This window comes from Eucalyptus grandis, chromosome 6 (assembly GCF_016545825.1).
Source record: "Eucalyptus grandis isolate ANBG69807.140 chromosome 6, ASM1654582v1, whole genome shotgun sequence".
In the NCBI taxonomy this organism is placed as follows: Eukaryota; Viridiplantae; Streptophyta; class Magnoliopsida; order Myrtales; family Myrtaceae; genus Eucalyptus; species Eucalyptus grandis.
The window spans coordinates 10,179,075-10,198,176 of NC_052617.1; the positions used below are offsets into that span (position 1 = coordinate 10,179,075).

Below are 19,102 nucleotides of genomic sequence, written 5' to 3' on the forward strand. Positions count from 1 at the left end.
ATCATTTGTTATGCTCATTCGTAAGTAAACCTCCTCTTCCAGCCTGTGGCCTTCGATTTGCCGGGGATCCATCTGTTTTGAGCTTATTCCAGCCTGTGCTGGGCCTTTACGAACTGATTCGGATCGAACCATAGTCTTGAGTTTGTTCGAGAACTCTTGCTCTGCGTTGTAAAGATTAAACCAGACTGCACCATGAGTTCAATACGTTAGCCTAGGTCCTGAGGGCATTGAAAATTCCCCCGTTTTGAGGAAGATAGATGCACCAGACCAAGTCAGATATAGGGCTCCATGAGGCTTCGTAGGTCGGGTGTAAAATATGAGACCTGTATGATTCCCTACAGGCCAAGGGTTGATTTCTTTCCCTCTTCCTTGAATGAGACTTTTGAAGGTGGGGGATTCCGGAAGGCGTCCGTATGCCCCTGAACCAGGACAATCTCGAAGCACACATAGTGATACCTAGATATCTTATAGACTTGCATCATTTCCCCTTATTCGTAAGTTACGCACAGAAATTGCGCCGACCTCCAGTGTGAAATAACTAATGCCGCATTCAACTCAGCAGATTGTGCTCCACATGGTCATCAAATCTCACGCTCGAATTGAATTGATTTGGAGAAACTGCTGCAATAAACGAGCCATGCAAGATGGAAGCAAAAGCTGAAATGACCCCCCGCAAACTAAGATGCCAAGCTCGACACTCAGAGAATACTAAACAATGATGCATACCACAATCGGTACACGCTAGAAACCATTCTGAGCCTGGAGAGTATTGCTATGATTTTTGAGCTACAGAAGCTCGGGCTTGAAGTACAAATCACACAATTTGCCCACAGTGATGTTCAGAATCTATAAAGTTAGGATAAACGCAACAGAGAAACTGGAGCATAAAGTGAATAGTTCAACTCCAATTACAATATTCGATCCAGCATGATTAAACCCACGCATACAGAAACTATTTGCAACTCTAAAAGCAGTAAACAGGAAACTATATCGACTCTGCATCCTTTTCAGGACACAAAGCAGAGTATGTCAATGGATTGTTGTTTCTATCAATTTGTTCCCATTTTGCTGATGGAAATAAACAGTCCCTAAACAATAAAAGCTATCTTATATCTCATGACATTTTAAGGTTGGTCGCTCTTCATCTATAAGTTATCCTGCTCCCCCAGCTTAGTCCCCATCTTCAGTTAATCTGCTCATGGTACCACCGAGATCAGGTTCTTTGGCCCGAGCCTCCTGGTTCTGCTTCTCTTCTTCCTGCACAGCCTTGGTGAATAAGTGCTCTTAGAGTAAAGGCATAAACAACGCAACCCAATAAAGTGAATATAAGGCCATCTAATAAAGATTCTAATACCTGCAACAATTCAGCCATCCTCCCCATATCTCTGCGCTCCAGATATCCATGAGCAGAAGATAGGATTGTCGGGTTCAGGAGGTGGTAAAGGCTCAACAGCGACTGGCTCGTCTGCTTCAATGAGCTCTCCTGACTTAAGATTTTTAGCGCTGCAGTTCACCGGCTTTGATTTTCCCAGAACACTCGAAATGACTTTCCTCAGCAGCTTCTTCGTAGTTCCAGGCAGCAAGGTCATCGAAATGGCCTCCATCTCACGCCATTCCTTTCTGAGAGCTCAAAAGAGGTCCCCATGTCTTCTGCATTTTCCACCACTGGATCATACTCATTGCTGGCCTGGGAACTCCATTACCACAGAGTCGTCACATGATCCATGAACATTATCTCACTTGACGACGGAGGAGGTGGAGGTGGAGGTGGAGGAGGAGGAAAAGTTTTGGGTAAACCTGGTGGGTCTGTTGACACTTTCGGAAACCACGTAGACATCCTTGATTGCTGGCGGAGCCACCTCTTTACCCTCAACAACCACACGAGCGGCCTCAGTCTTGGCTAGAGCCACCATTTGCTATTTGAGGGGCCTGAATCAGCAGAAACTGGTGCTGCACGGGTAGAGCTAGCATTCTTCTTTCTTGTATTGGCATTAGAGGCCTGGGTTCGATGCTTTTTCTCTGGACGGGGAATCTCCTTTCTTTGGATCATTTGCACGCCAGGAGCCACGTCGTTTTCAGCAGAAACAGGTACATGGCATCCAGGCTTGAACACAACACCCCTTAAAGTTTCCTGGGGGTTGCCAAGACTAACAGTCAGCAAATAACAGGCATCAAATTCTCTTGACTGACACCAGAAACCTCTGGCCCAACAAAACGCTGTCTATGCCATCAACACGATCCACTTGATGGGGGTTGGTCTCTCTTCGAACCTCTATGCACAGGTGGGTCAGAGTATCACTCCGAGGATCTTGATGTTGAACTTCAGGTACATTTGCGGGCCTCACTGGGACTTGAATTCTGATCCTCTGGAATTGTTAGTCTTCGAGGGTGCCCCATTTTGCGCTTACGTGAGTTTGCTGAGGACGGGGATGGTATCTTGGTTTGCTTTCTTCATCTTTGCTAGAATTATTCTCTAGCCCTCTCTGCAGAATGTGGTCTAGTTTCACCTCTTGCCGCTAAAAGGAAAATTAGATCTTTGAGTGATTAAATCTGAACTGGACCATGACCAGAGAAACATCAAAGAGGTACCATATAGAGCAACCATGTTGCTTTATGTCGTGCATTGCCCGGCACGTGGAGTTCATGCCGGGGCCTTAATAACTGATGCTAATCTCTAATAAAGGAACAGAATTCAATGCTCACGAGAGTTCTACCGCAATTCAAATATCGAATTTAATTAACTCCATTTATCATTCCCTGACAACAGCCAGACACCCTCATACTTTGTCATTAGGATTAACATAAATTTTATCAACTCTGCAACAGCTAGTAGCTTGAATCAATTTTTTTTGGAAATGAATAAATGAACAAAAGTAGAAGGAACATTAAATTAAAATTACTGGGAAATAGAAATAATGACATAAGATGTGCACTCGACAAGATTATGGCAAGTCCAGATCACATAAAGAACGTGAAGGCTACAGCGTGTTAAGAGAATAGCAACAGAAAGCACCGACAAGTAAACAGTAATATGTTGTGATAAACATGCTATAATACGATGTAATGGAAAAAGATAGGTTGGTTAGATAAAAAATCAGGAAGAAGCCTGCTAATACTTCCAAAGAGAAAGGAAGGAAAAAAAATGTTACCGCTTTGAAGAACTTAATACATCAATGCTTGCAAAACTTACTGCAAACATTAACTAAAGGAGAAGATGAGCAATCAAATGTGTGAGCCTCAAGTTCTAGATTCTAGCAGTCCCACTAACAGAAATAATAGAAGCAAACGCATTTAGGGTGATAGATGACAAGTGAATGTTGATGCTGCCATCAGTTTTCCACAAATATTTTGACTGACAATATATTTTTAACATTTTCTGACCATTAGCATAATAAGAAACGATCAGAAGACAAACTCACAAAGCTAGAACAGGTCCTATAGAATTAAAACCATGAGCATAAGAATGGTTCTTGACAGGTTCTACTGAACTGAAGTCCTAGATTTGGCTCTATGGAATTTTGATGGCTCAGAAGTTGAACCACCAACTGCAAACACACTAAGTACAGTAAAAGTTGTTGCTTGAGATTCTCCATCTTACAAATGAAAGATAATAACTAGATAAGTAAATGGATCCTGGATCCTTCCTAGCAGATGCAGTAATCACCATTACTCTATTTATGATGCAAAAAAGTGTAGAGTCTAAATATTTAAATCAACATTGACAGGCTTATTTGTGCGCTGCCTGTGTGCAAGTACATCCAAAAAAGTCAGCAAAGAAATTGGGTGCGTTCATGTTAAAACTGACAGAATTCACTGGTATCATGTATAGATACATGCCGACTTTTAGTGTTAATTGTAAAGTTCGTGATGGTTTATGCCAATGAATCTTGTTCGGGAAACTTCACTAATTACCTTTTCAGCAAAAACTCATGATATTTCAGCCTTAAACGATTTTCTGCTGAGGAGACAGAATGGTGACTCTCCAAGTTGCTCTCTTACACTGAGATAGAAGTATACATTTTCTACCATTAGAACTAAAAAAGAATGACCAGAAGACAAACCCAAATGCTAGTGGACGTCCTATAGAGTTTAATACCATGAGCACAGCACTTGTTCATCATATCGTTCTGCTGAAGTGAAGTCCTGAACATGGCTTGTGTAAGATTATACTTGAGAGCTCCATATCTAAATGCCCAATTTACTAAATTCTGTTTTATGCTTTTCAATACAAAACACTATGAAAGCATGTCGAGTTTTGTCCATCAAGATTCTCTATCTAACTAATGGAGGATATAATTTGTAGCTAAATCCTTCCTAATATATGCAAAAATCGCCATAATTCCCTTCATGATGTAAAATAGTGATAATCCTCCAAAAATCCAACATTAGCAGTCGGCATGCCTCTGTACACTAGCTCAAGGAACCAAAACTAATGGGTAAAGAAATTGATTGCATTTATTTATAACATGACGGAAGTCGCCGATATTATATATAAAACGCATGATGACATCCACTTTCAATGAAAAAATTGCGAGGTTAAGTCAATGAATCATATTAATGAAAAGAATAATTCACCAATTTTTCTCTGAGCAAAATTTTTTTTGAACTCCAGCATTCAAGGATTTATTAAAAATGGAACGCAAAGCATTGACCCACCAAGTTGTTTCCTTACTCACCACTTTCTCCAACATCTTTAGTCCAAGTCGCATGTTGTCTCTCACTTGTATATTTTTAACATCCCTCAAATCTTTGTCAAATCACTTGTTGATCTTTTTTCAGTAAGTCTTCAAATCTGTAGCCACCTTATTTTCCAATTGACCCATGTTGGCATGCTCTCTCTCTCTCTCTCTCTCTTTCCCGACATGTTTTATGCTCTTTCTGCTCAATAATGTAAGAGGAAAAGACAGGGACCATTTTAATCAATCTTTACCAATTCCGCCATAGAAAAAAGACATCTTTTCATACTCAACGCATTGAATAATGCACTTCGCGTGCCTGAACAGCAAGCAAACGTGTAATCCTGCCATAAACCCATTCGAGGACTACCATCAACGCCCAGGGTGGCCTTATATCCATCGGATCAAGTGACCATATGCGGCAATTCAAAAGACGAAAAGAAAAAACGGGGACGAAGTGACGAAACAAGATACTTTGGACCGTCTTTGATCTCACAACTCGAGTAGAGATTAGCTCTACGCAAGCAGTAAAAATTCTTAAACATTCAACTAGTTCATCAGCTTTCCACGTCCATCCGAGAAAAAAAGAGAAAAAAAGAAAGAAAAGGAGAAGACCCGCTTTTATCAGCCGATGATTTTCTTTCGACTCTCGTGTTCATTCAGCTACAGGAACGTTAAAGCTCAGAACTTTATCAACTAAAACAAAATTATCACCGGAAATTTTCTGGGAAACTGCCAAAGTTCAAGACTTTTCATTATTCAAATAAAAAAATAAACACAGCCAGAACGAGCAGAGAGAGAGAAAGAGAGGTACCTTTCATGGGAGAGGGCCCAGCGACCGACCGCCATTGACGTCGGAAAAGTAGGGTAAAAAAAAAAACCAATTTTATTATTAGGGGAGGGGCTGATATATATTTTGGTGCTAATGGTCGTAAAGGAGACGATTTATTATGGTGGGTAGCGAGTATTAATAAGGTTTCCATCCCATTACAGAATCATCTCCTACATCCCAAGAAATCACTACAGAACCTGGACCTCGGCAATCGCTTAAATTGCCACCTGTGCGCCCATGCAATGCCCGACACGTGGATTTTTGCTGACTCGGGACTGTTTTGGAAAAAAGAATTGGTGATTTTCTATTGGCTTTAATCTTTTTGTGATAGATGGAATCACCCAATAAGAAAATGAGATAGCTAAATCATTTTTAAAATAATCTATGGCTAAATCATTTTGTTTCACGAAAAATGAATAATTAAAAATGATTATTTTATCATTTGAATAATTAGCTAACGAAATTTTTTCATTGTTGACTATAATTTTGTTTGTATGGTGATGATAATATCTTTTGCTTATTTGTTATTGTAAGCGGTACAATCGATCCTTGTTTTCGTGAAACAAACCCACTCACGCCTCATGGTGTATCCGCCTTAAAGGATGTTTTCTTCTTTAGTTATGGCTTATTTTGACTCATAAACCTTGCTAATAAATTAGTTTGAATTTCGAAAATGATGAAAAGAAGACGTGAATGTACAAAAAAAAAAAAATGGATAAATTTGAGACAGACTTTTTAAAGATTTTAGGTTTTTCTTTTTTTGGTTAGAGATTTTAGGGGTTTACACCTGAACTTTACAGGGAAAAGAAAAGTCAGTAGCGTACCCGGAGAGTCATATTCAGAAATTTTTTCTATTGGCTCACTTGAAAATACTTAAACGGTGACGTTTAGAATTCCCCAGCACTTATGATGCGTATGCTGCTAGCCTGCTATATTGCTACACTACACTCCATGATGGTCTATAATATTTGTGAACCGTTGTATGTTAAGTAAGATTACAGCAAAATATAAAGAAGCGACATGTTATTTACGAGATTTTTGAGACGGTTTTCTAGGCAAAAGACCTCGGTCTAAAATAGATTTTGAGAGGAATCTATCGAGATGAATATGCTTAGTTTGATCTATTTTCGCTAGTATACGTATATTTAGATTAACAACATTGTTTTTCCCTAATAGTCTTGACTCTTGAGTAAACTTCTTTCAGGGATTAAACAGATTGTTGCTGAGAAAAGGGAAGACGGAACCCCATCTCCTCCATTAGCCCTGCCATGTCAAGTTACATCATGCAAAAAACCTGAAATTTAAGGGGTCTACCTCTGTCACTTCACTACACAAGTCAAGTGGTAGAAAAAAGTTCATCTGAAACAAAGCATGTAATGATGTTGCTCAGATTTCAATCTGATCAGATAGTACAACATGACCACACAGACTACAAGCCACCCCTATCTCCCAGCTGAAAAAGAATATACAGGCCATTTAGTACTGTAGTACTTGATACAGCAACTCTCTAGCCTGAGTATTTACAAGAGAGACGTGTTTCCCTCACGACTTATTACAAGGATCAGGGGCCACAAGAGGCCTCTGGGACTCTGGGAGGTGCTGAATGTATAGGTCATGCACCAATTTTACATAGTCATCGATCTTGTCGGCCACCCATTCATCAGTTTTTATAGGAGGGAGATACTTTACAGCGAGGGGTGTAGCTCGAACATGCATGCTGCCCTTTGCCCATGCTCGTTGAGTACCAGTTAGGACCATAGGAACTATAGGGAGGCGGGTTTGCAATGCCAGGTGGACAAAACCCTGCAGAGAAGAAGCAACTATGTGAATGCTCTGTCGCAGAGCATGAACAAGGAGGTGTAGCATGGTTAAATAACCAAAGCTAGTTAGATCTTTTGTCATGAGAACCAGTCACGAAAGTAGCATCTACTTATAGTTCAAAGGAATCTCCCCTAATCTCCACTAAAACCTACATCGTTAAGATTCTTCAATCAAATTATGATCCATATGTATGTTGCAGAGCATTAACAATGAAGCTTAACATCAAAAATTACATAATCAAAGCTAGAAAGATCTTCGTCATAATAGTATAATAACCAATTGAATGTAAGGAAGTGTCAACATTGAAATTCTGCTAATCTCCAAGAAATCTGCACCATGAAGAATCTTGATGCAGATTTTGATCCATATGGCATCTTTAACCTCGTCAAGCTGCTATACATAGAACAGAATGTCTAACAAAAGGACCCTGGACAGTGGATAATGGCCAGGAAAGAAAAATCGATTGCATTATACATCTTCATCATGGTTGCATGATGTGAAATGAAAAAAGACAAGCAAATCCGTATGCATGCCCGAAAATAATATTAAAGTGGGCAGTTAACCTTTTTGAAAGCAAGCAATCGTCCAGTCTTCGACCTGGTCCCCTCAGGAAAAATTATGAGAGAGAGCTTGTTTTCGACAACAGCACGAGCTACCTGAGAATAAGGATATTCACAACTTAGTAATGAAGATGCATGAGCAGACTAACATTTATGAGCAAACATACCTCACTCATTGACCTAATGGCAGCAGTTGGGTTTGAGCGATCTATGAGGTGATTCGCCAACACATAGAGTTGTCCAAAAAAGGGTAATAAATGATCTGGCACAATTAACTTTTGATAAGTAACAATCTGCATGAACTATGAAACGGATATATGATGCTTGTCCATTTTTACAAACTCAAGGTTACATGAACAGTAAATTATAACAGCCCCGATGCTCTTTCTAGCATGAATAGTATTATATGCAATACTTAAATGGAAATTTAAATATGAAGTCACACAATCACAGCAAAACGCAGTGTTGTCATTCTTAACAGCAAGGCAAATTGTGTTCAATGCTCACTATTCAGAGGCATCTCCTATTAGATCTCATCATATTGATGTTCTCTTGAAGATCAGTGACCATGTCTGAAAAAAATGATAGTCAAAGTACCTCTTTCTTTGCAATGCCAACAGTTCCAGTGGGAAATCAACACGCATTATAAGACAGACATCTATTGGAGATGCATGATTACTGATGTAAATTGCTCTCTCATTAGCAAACTCTGAACCTTCTATCTTCACAGGATTCCCTAAGATCCACATCTGCAACCATAATTTGAGTTCATTAATCATGACATTCTTCATCCATGTAAATAGCAACAACAAAAGTGGAACAAACTGAGGGATTCTCACACAAACATTGTACAAGAAGCTCGTCAAGAACATCATAAATATGCATACCATTTATCTGAGTAAATGGAAACAAAGATCTACATGATTTGCAGTGAACTTTAATGGAGACTGCCATGCAGCACTTTCTTGACAAACTCTCCCCGGTTCTAAAGTGAAAATGATGATTTTTGTTTGGTATCCAAATGACATGGGTAGCTATTCCACACACATAACTTACCGGCCCAAAAATATATAAAAAGATTAAATAAGCTGAAGACCTACCCAGAAGATTAGACAAACAGGGTTTACATGAACAATAAAGTGACACCCGAAACTTACCATCAATCTACCAGTCACATGGCCATAAATATTGCCTTGCGAACCCTTTCGTATGGCCACGGAATCAGCACAACCATGATTGCGCCCAGGTAGTTATTTGTCACCATCATTGTCATCAAGCACGTAATTATTTTTAACCATGATATCATTATAGACACCCATCCGTCATCATCCGTGAACACGTCAGCCTGCCGCCCCCACCTCTTCCCCTGCCGCAACCTTTGATGGGGCTCCTATATTTTCGGAAGTGCTAGCTCTGAGAGAAGTTCTCCAATTTTCTGTACCTCAGCAAGGTCGCCCCACTAGTCTCCATGAATCAATGAGCAAGCCCCAATGGAGTTTCTATGTAGTATTCACCTGGGGCGATTTAAATTCAGAATTAGGAATAACACCAGAATACTGGCAGAATTGTTGAAATTGCAATCGTTTTCGAACTGCTCCTGGTCTGGACAACGCTTACAGCTCAACATGAAAGAAGTTGATGTTACCATAGACAGCAGATGGGAAATTCTACTACAACCAATAAGCTTACTAACGTTTACCTTACCCAAATTTTAACAGAGTACACTCTGTACAGGTGAGCTGAATCGAAAAACTAACCGAAGCAAAACAAAGTCAGTATCAACGTGCAACTCCTTTTTTCAGTTTCTCAGCAGCTAGAGGGAGCCTCGCTCTGGCTTAACAAGCTTAAAAATTGATCAGCGCATTAAAACCAGTAGAACAAGTTCACTAGGATAAAGCTTCATCACTCAAAGGGCATTCAGAACCACAAAGAAGCATATGGGTCGGAACAAAATCTAAACTTTCTATCCGAATTAAAGACCACTAAAGCCCAAAAAAAGCAGAGAGAACAAGACACAAAACAAAACAAGAACAGTAAAACAAGAATCTTCATGTCGGTAGCTTCAAGAAGAAACGAGACGAATCAACCAGGGAGTCCGACCTCCAAGATCGTTCCCGGCGACAGAACAAGCCGAAGCGTCGAAAAGGAGCTTCGTCAACGGAGTACCTGCCAAAATGCCCAGCAAGAAATCGCTACTTCCGCCGCGAGGTGTTGCTGTTCCAAGAAAGGGCCGAATCAGAGAACCCAAGTGGGAGTTCAGACAGAGAAGGACAAAGCAAAGTCCTAGAGAGAGAGACACAGAGAAAGAGAGAGAGAGTGAGCAAAAAAGAACCCAAAAAAGCGTGAAGCTTAAGGGAGTATTTAGAGTGCAAGGAACCCGATGCAGAGTCAAGGTATACACCTTCCAAGGCACCCGTATTCCACTGGCGCTTACGTGAACGACGAGACAAGACAGACCCGACCCAATACTATACAACACGACCCATCTGAACATGATTATTATAAACTCAAGTTGCGTCGTGAACGAAACATGGACCGACTCGTGTCTCGGGCATTAGTTACTTCGCGCGGAAGTGTTGTAGCTTCCAGCATCCGAGCGGAATTCCGATGGTGTACTTGTATACGCCATAGATTCTGAGGCCGTAATCAAGCAGAGACAGAGAGAGAGAGAGAGAGAATATTACTAGAATTTATGCCTTTTCGGACAGCATATTCTGTCCGACCCGATGAATCATCGCCAGCCTCTCCTGCCCTCGGCATCTGCTTCTGCCTTTGCTCGAGCTTGTCCTGTTTCGCTACTTCTCCGAGGAGTCGCAGTCCTTCACGTCTCGTTCGCGGCTCGGGACCAGAATTTGTGGATGCGTTTCGTGGTTTTATCTTCCAGGAGATTTATTGAATACGGCATGAAACAATTGGAATAATACCGATGGATATTCTGTGTATTTCGGTTAATTTGGCCCTCGAAAGGATTTATAGAATCCATCTGACCAGTCTCGTGAGAACTCGGGATCAATGATCGGCCTGATCAAGAGAACTGGGAGAAGTGTATGAAGGAGAGATTGGTTCAACGCCTATTGAAAATGCTCATCTAAGCTCTGTTTATTTTACGAAAAATACGTACTTTAGAAAATGTTTTTGTCAAGATCGATCACTTACATCGGTTGAAATATTTAGTTGAAGGTTATTTATAATAATAAAAATATGTAATTATTTTCTTAAATAATGAAAATATTTCTTATTTATTCATTTTAGTAATCGATACAAACAATCATTTTTTTGGGAAATATTTTTCAAATCTTTAATAATTATTAAAAGAATGAATCATCAATTCACGAGACTTTAATCTTTTGATAAAGTATTGGCAACAACCCATCTTTCACCTAACCAATGACCATTTAAAGATTCAAATATTTTCTATGATAAAAAATATGTAAATATTTCTTATTTATTCATTTTAGTAATCGATACAAATAATCATTTTTTAGGAAATATTTTCAAATCTTTAATTATTGTTAAAAGAATGAATCATTAATTCATGGGACTTTAATCTTTTGATAAAGCACCAGTAACGTACCCCATCTTTCATCTAACCACTGACCATTTAAAGAATCAAATATTTTCTAATGCCGGACCTTTTAGAAATGAATTTGCTTCATTAGATGGTGTCGTCATCATTCTATTTATGCTATGATTTCAAAAAAAAATATATTATGGTGAAAAGGGGACAGTAGGGTGCATTTTCTGCGGTCACCTTTTTCCATTTCCTATTCTCGCCTTTTAATTGTGTTCCCTTTTTCGCCTCTTCAATCACTAAAATGCATCTTTTTTGCCAAAAAAATCACTAAATGCATCTTTTAGCCAAAAAAAAAAGAAAAAAGAATGCATCTATTCATCTTTTTGTGTACTCAATGAGATTTTTAGGAGGACATATCAAATCACTCGTGCCCCTTCCTCCGTCCTTTCTTCTTTTGCTATTCATTTTAACTTTTATTTCACTGAATTTATATCAAGTTTCATTTTCCCCTTTTTATCTTCCTCTTTCTTTATCTACTTTCTTGTACTTTACTTTTTAAGCTTACTTCTACATTTCCTTTAATCCATTACTTGTTCGCATGGTCCTAAAGTCGCAATAGTTAAAGCAGTCACGGACTTTGACGTTGATAATTGGCAAGTATCAATAAATAAAGCGAGTTTACATTATGGATATAAACCTTTGAAATATTAATAATACTAATTGCATGCAAATATGTCTTATACAATATCTTAAATTCACTATCTTGAAAGAAGACAAATACTTTACCCTTTTTTTACTAATCTAGCCATCAAAACATTTAGAATTAATAGAGGACGTCAACTATGAAAATCCATCCCATTTATTTTATTATGAGAAAACACTAAGGCTAAATTTATCATCTTAGTAAGTCTCCCATTCCAAATTTGACAAGCATTATGCCATATAAAGATAATTTTGGAGTTGTGCTATTTTTGCTTGTTGATGGAAGGGTTCTAAAATATCTCGATATATGTACAAGGCCATTGAAACTTTATTTTGAGATGATACTCAAGTAAAATGAGATCCATGATGAGTCCCATAAATGTTGAAACTTTGAAAAAATGATTAAGCGAACCATAATGTAGAATTTTTAACATAACAAAAAGGTTGATAATATCGTTGGGTCAGTTTCCCTCGAGGTATAGTTCTTGTTGGGCGCCTGGCCAGAGCCCAAGATCTCGTCGACGTAAGCAACAAAGGCAAGCTCTGGCAGATCTTCAATCACAAAAAAAAAAAAAAAGTTGATAATGTCACGACGGTTTAATTTCTTTTGTTTTTGTGGCACGTGGCGACAGATCAATGTCCTAGTATTTTGTATGAAGCATCCAAACCCTAACAAAGATAATTTTTCTAGAGTTACCCTTGAACTGAGTTTCTGTCTCATGTATTTCCATGTAAATGACTTCAATCAGTGAAGTTAATCTGTCATTATGACAACTCCTGCTAATTAGGGTAGTAGCCTTAACAATCACGAGTTGCTGTTAGAGCAGTAAAACGAAAGACTTTGTGATTAGGTGTGATTAATGAAGTGTCTTAAGGGATTTTGCACGGAATATTATTATTATAATAATAATGATGGCAAAGCTCTTTGCCGTTGTGGAATGGACGGGTCAAACGTGTTTTTTCTTTTTCTTTTTCTCTTTCTTCTTTTAATTACACGCGCACTTTCTTACACGAAGAAAAAAGATGCAATTTTTTTCCGTATTTTCCTGAGACGGGCAAAGCTCCGCGCGAGCAAAGCGCAGGTTTTCTCTCTCCACCACCGCTAATCGCCATCTTCCCTCTTCGACTTCCTGAAGCTTCCCATCTTCAATGGAGTCAAGACTCCATTTGATTCCGACCCACGAAAATTCACTCGCTGGTAATCCAGGGTAAGTTCAATGCCTTCACTCCCTCGTTCAGTCAATGGTCGACAGCTCGCGCATCGGATTGCACCCCATTACGGCTAATTTCCATGAATTCCCCGGTTCCTAATCCGAGAGCTTGTCGGTTGTTTCGATCGGTTGGCAATTTCGTTGTCGTTGGTCTTGCGGTTTTGCGATTCAGCTGGCGGAATTTGTTTTCTGTTCCCGTTTTTCAGCTTGCGATTGTAGTGATTTTGCCAGAATTTGTTTCGTGTCTGTGAATCAGGTGAATCTTGCAAGGTGTGCTGGCGTAGAGGTTTCAGTTCGGAGGATGCAACAGAATTAATTAGCGCAATCTTTATGTCTGGATTAGTGGAGCGGCTCGTTTAAGGCTTGTGTGTGTTTTGTCTATTGTGAGTTTCAAAAATGAGTGTGGTGGGCTTTGATATAGGAAATGAGAACTGTGTGATTGCCGTGGTGAAGCAGCGGGGCATCGACGTTCTTTTGAATGATGAGTCAAATCGCGAGACCCTGGCTATTGTGTGTTTTGGGAGAAGCAGAGATTTTGGTTCTGCTGGGGCTGCTTCGTGATGCACCGAAATCAACTGTGTCTCAGGTGAAGAGACTGATCGGTAGAAAATTTGCAGATCCCGATGTTCAAAGGGCTTAAAATGCTGCCTGTAGAAACTTGTGAAGGTCCGGACGGAGGCATTTTGATTCGAATACAATATGCTGGAGAAAAGCACATTCTCTCCGACTCAGGTGATGGCAATGCTCTTTGCGCATCTGAAAGATATTGCGGAGAAGAATCTAGAAATCCCTGTTTCGGATTGCGTTATTGGCATTCCCTCATACTTTACGGACCTGCAAAGGCGGGCATATTTGAATGCTGCCACGATTGCTGGATTGAAGCCTCTGAGGTTGATGCATGACTGTACTGCAACTGCCCTTAGTTATGGGATTTATAAGACAGACTTCTCCAGCAGAGGCCCCACTTTTGTTGCATTTGTGGACATTGGCCACTGCGATACTCAGGTTTGCATTGCATCATTTGAGGCCGGGCATATGAGAATACTTTCACATGCTTTTGATAGAAGCTTGGGTGGTAGAGAATTTGATGAGGTCTTGTTCAGTCATTTTGCTGCACAATTCAAAGACCAGTACAACATCGATGTGTATTCAAATGTTAAGGCCTGTATCAGGCTGCGGGCAGCATGTGAGAAGTTGAAGAAAGTTTTGAGTGCCAATGCAGAGGCACCATTAAATATTGAGTGCTTAATGGATGAGAAAGATGTCAAGGGACATCAAAAGGGCGAATTTGAGATACTCGCATCTGCGTTGCTGGAGAGGATCAGTATCCCTTGCAAAAGAGCCTTAGCTGATGCAGCATTGCCTGTGGAGAGACTTCATTCAGTTGAGCTTGTTGGATCAGGGTCTAGGATACCAGCTATTACTAAAGTGTTAACGTCTATTTTCAGAAGAGAACCTAGAAGGACGTTGAATGCAAGCGAATGTGTAGCTCGTGGATGTGCTCTACAGTGCGCAATGCTTAGTCCGGTTTCCGGGTCAGAGAATACGAGGTATTGGCACATTCTTTCTCAACTTAATGACTTAAGCTTCTGAGTTGGACTTTCTAGTCTGGTATCAAAACCCAAGTTCTGTATTTCTTGATGTGTTCGGGCTTCTTTTATTTTCTTTATATTCCTGAAAAGCATAGTCAAAGAGGCATAGGAACTTGTTTTGTCCAACCTGAAGGTTTATACTTTCCCTTTGCATTTGCACCATATCTGAGTACCATAAGACCAACTATACTATAAAACGGGCAGGCATTGTGTCATCCCACCTGCAAGTTTTTGTGGCACAAATTGAACCACTTCTGTCCCAGTTGCTCGAATCAAGGACAGTCAGTCTCTTAAACATGCCGGCATAAATTCCGGACATACGTCTGTTATGCACAAATATGTCTTGGGATTCTAATCAATATACTGACGCTTAGGCCAATCTTTCTCTAGCATGATCTTAACCTTTTACATTGTTGGTTACTTATCTAGTTTGTCTTTCTTTTTTGCTGGTGATATTGAGTGGAACTAATTTTTGCTTTGTTTTCATGTAGGTACAAGATTCAATACCATTCTCCATAGGGTTCTCATCAGATGGAGGCCCAATTGGTGCAGGGTCAAATGTCGTGCTCTTTCCAAAAGGGCGCCTATTCCAAGTGTCAAAGTACTGACACTTCAAAGGAGTAGCTCATTCCAGTTGGAAGCATTTTATGCTAATCCCGATGAGCTCCCTTCTGGCATGTCTTCAAAAATAAGTTGCTTCATGGTGAGTACAGTATATGAACTTGACAAATCTTATAGGTCCTGTTTTAGGAGTTCATAAGAAATTTACTCAGATTTTAGAATGATTTGACATGCAAGATTTTCAAGCATCAAATCACTTTTTTAAAGTCATCTCATTATTAGTCGGTCCTCAAATCTTCTCTGATCAGTCCCTTTCTTTAGCCAGAGATGTGATAAGCAGATATGGTTGTAGCTGGGCATTTGTAGTGGGACTGTCTGTGTTGATGTTAGTAACTTTGCTTTCTTGTTGATATGCTCCTGTTCATTCAGGTTGGCCCCGTCAAAGGTTTGCACGGGAAAAGTCAAAGGTTAAAGTTAGAGTTCAATTAAACCTTCATGGCATCATCACTATTGATTCAGCCACGGTGAGTTTGCTATTGCTATACATTAACATGTTTTTTTTTTTTTTTTTTGGGGAAATTGACACGTTATTTCATTTGCAGACTTTTTGAGTTTTTTTCCAATTATCACAATTTTGATGCCCATATTGTTGCAGATGATAGAAGAAGGTGTAGAAGGTTCAGTTAGCAATGATGACACTCAAGCACATGGTGACAAAATGGATACCGAGAGTGCTTCATTTGCCGGAGATAATGGTGTTGAAGATGGGACCCATTCACATTTTCAATCCTCACATGCCTCTGTATGTTTTATGCAGTAATATGGTTTCTATAATTAGTGGTGTTTAATTTTAGTACAACTAGAATAATGGTACCTTTTGGTAAAACAAATAATGGTAGTTAACTTTATGTTTGTTTCACTATGGAACTTCTTAAATTTGACTAGTCTTGACTGTAAGCTTAAATATGTGCGGGACTGCATGAATGAGATTCATTGACACACATGGAATAGAATTCCTTTACATCTGATCTTTCTATGGCAGGATCATCACATCAGAAAACATAAAGTGACCAAAAGCACGATATACCAGTTCATCTGAAAATATATGGAGGGATGACAGAAGCTGAGGTTTTAGAAGCTCAGGAGAAAGAATATCAGTTGGCTCAGCAAGATAAGATAGCTGAACAAACAAAAGAAAGAAAATGCTTTGGAGTCATATGTTTATGAGACACGGAACAAGGTATTGCTTTGATATCTGCTGAAAATATTTCTTGTTGGATCTTGTAAATGTGTGCCTTTCGTGTATTGATTGAGCTATCTCTTATAACTTACAGAGATTGAAAATGAGTTAAGTGTCTGAAATGCCATCAGGACATCATAACATGCATACACTCCCCTGACATTTTCAGAGCATATTCTCAGCATATTATCCATAACACGAGTTTGTTGTTTGGTTCATCAAATTTGTAGTTATTAGTTGGTTGCATTGGATATTGCGAACTCTATTGAAGCTTTGGAAGAGTCTATGCAGTAACAGTTGATTCCTGTGGATATTGTGCCTAAAGTTGATACAATTCAAATCTTTCATCATTCCTCTTCTCTGGCTCAGTAGGGAAAGATTGGAAGATTTTGAAGAGTTCTATGCTCTGTTAGATGGCCATAGTCTGTTTCTAGGATCTGTAAGGCCTTCTGATAATACTGTGAACTTCCTCCTCCCGCAGAGGAGAAAGTTCCCTCGTCCTATCGTGAAATCATAACCTACAGCAGATCTAGTTTCATCTTTTGATGCTAGAAGCTGTCTTAACTCTGGTTTTGATCATCCATCCCTATTTCTAGCATATTCTGCATCTTTTCCTTTATTTGGTTAGGCAGTTCATTCAAGTCTTGTCTTCTATCAGTGCTTCCAAATTTCCATTATGATCTCAGAATAATGAGTCAATGCTCGTTGTAATAGCTTTTGAACACGTACCGGAGCTTTGCAAGTGATCGGGAGAGGGAGGATCTCCAGAAGTCTACAACAGACGGAGGATTGGCTTTATGATGAAGGCGACGATGAAACTGAAAATGCTTATATTTTGAAGCTGGAGGACCTACACAAGGTGATTTTCTTTCTAAATTCTAGAGTCTGTCTTGCCATTTTCGTCTTGGTGCTCAGTTTCCATTTGCTTTTTAGCTGGTCAATCCAATTGAGAGTCGGTATAAGGACGAAGAAGCTAGAGCACAAGCTACAAGAGACCTATTGAACTGCATCGTGGAGTATAGAATGTCTGTAAAGTCACTTCCGCCAAAGGACAGAGAATTGGTATGATTAAGAAACTTAAATGCAAGTTATTATGAAGTATGGACTTTATTTGAGTTTTTGGTTTTCCATATTTCAGATAGTGGATGAGTGCAATAAAGCTGAACAGTGGCTGAGAGAGAAGACCCAGCAACAGGAGTCCTTGCCTAAGAATTCCAATCCAGTACTATGGTCAAGCGATATCAAGAGCAGGGCAGAGGACCTGGAAATGTAATGCTCTTTATTTACTGCGGAACCATAAGAAAGATCTCTCTCTCTCTCTCTCTCTCTGTGGTGTGTAGTTCTTAATAATTATCAGGTGGATCTATCTTTATCGCATGAAGTCAAATAAACCATGCGTGCCAGTTTGATTTTGACTTGTAGACTGCTATAGAGAGGTACCAATATGTATTTCTTAATAATTATCAGGTGTAACTATTTTTATTTCATAAAGTCCAATGAACCGTGCATGCTAGTTTGATTTTGACTTGTAGATTTTTAGAGACAGACACCCTTGGTGCCTCTATGATGAAGTTCACTACTTTTTATTAGTAAGCAAAGTTCTTCTGCGACTGGATATTCTGAGGCATGATATTCTGATGTCTCCTCCCAACGACATGGCGGAACTTTATCACCAGAGTTTTTCTCCTTCTATGATACCCAAATCTGTCAACGGATTATGACATTTGCTTTTGTGAATTTCAGGAAATGCAAGCATATGCTAAATCAAAGGACGTCTAGCCCAACTCCAGGAGAGTCCAGAGGCCCAGATCATCACACTTCCAGTGACTCATGAACAGATTGTGGGAAGGTCACTTCACTTCTTTTAACCTTTTACTGGTGAGCTCATGTCCTATAGTTAACAGGGTTTAGTTTTCAAGAGATGTAAATCTTTTAGGTTTTCCTTTTTGACATTTTAGATTTAGATCTAGCAAGCAAAGGTGTGGAAATGAGAGGAGGAATTATAGAAACTGACAGAACCTGAGAGTCTTGGTCAAGATTTTGTTTTTTGAGTTTCGATTCTGAATTCGTTTCCCTTAAGAATTGTGAAAATTGTTGAAATGCATGATCCGCTCATCTTATGCTGATTTCCCTATGAGGGAGACTCTGAAACTATTCCTTTTTGTCGGTCAATTTTTTAATGTGGTCCTCTGCTTATACAATGACCACTATTTTTTATACCTGCCGTGGCAATAGTAAATGCCAGTTTGCACGAGTTGTACCTGACAAAGAGGGCAAGAGCATTAGATAGTTTAGCGACTTCTTACGCAGCATATAGGAACTCTTTTGCAATGGAAGAGAATGAGGATGATAACTCAATCAAGTGAGGATTCCTCGCATCTCTAAAGATAATG

The 19,102-nt window shown here is 39.4% G+C and overlaps 1 protein-coding gene, 1 long non-coding RNA gene and 1 pseudogene across 2 annotated transcripts; 1 reads left to right on the forward strand and 2 right to left on the reverse strand.

Moving 5' to 3' along the window:
• Positions 1-6,849: 6,849 nt before the first annotated feature.
• On the reverse strand, positions 6,850-8,105 carry LOC120294651 (1-acyl-sn-glycerol-3-phosphate acyltransferase-like). Its single transcript, XM_039314988.1, has 3 exons — positions 8,057-8,105; positions 7,893-7,985; positions 6,850-7,311 (listed from the first exon to the last, which is right to left on the reverse strand). Exons 1-3 carry the CDS (start codon positions 8,063-8,065, stop codon positions 7,051-7,053), a joined length of 363 nt encoding a protein of 120 aa, XP_039170922.1. The 5' UTR covers positions 8,066-8,105; the 3' UTR covers positions 6,850-7,050.
• Positions 8,106-8,131: 26 nt separating this feature from the next.
• LOC120294652 lies at positions 8,132-9,135 on the reverse strand. Its single transcript, XR_005551883.1, has 3 exons — positions 9,047-9,135; positions 8,487-8,638; positions 8,132-8,151 (listed from the first exon to the last, which is right to left on the reverse strand). It is a non-coding gene; the product is annotated as an uncharacterized LOC120294652 (long non-coding RNA).
• A 4,516-nt stretch (positions 9,136-13,651) lies between these two features.
• On the forward strand, positions 13,652-18,835 carry LOC120294304 (annotated as a pseudogene).
• The last annotated feature ends 267 nt before the right edge of the window (positions 18,836-19,102 follow it).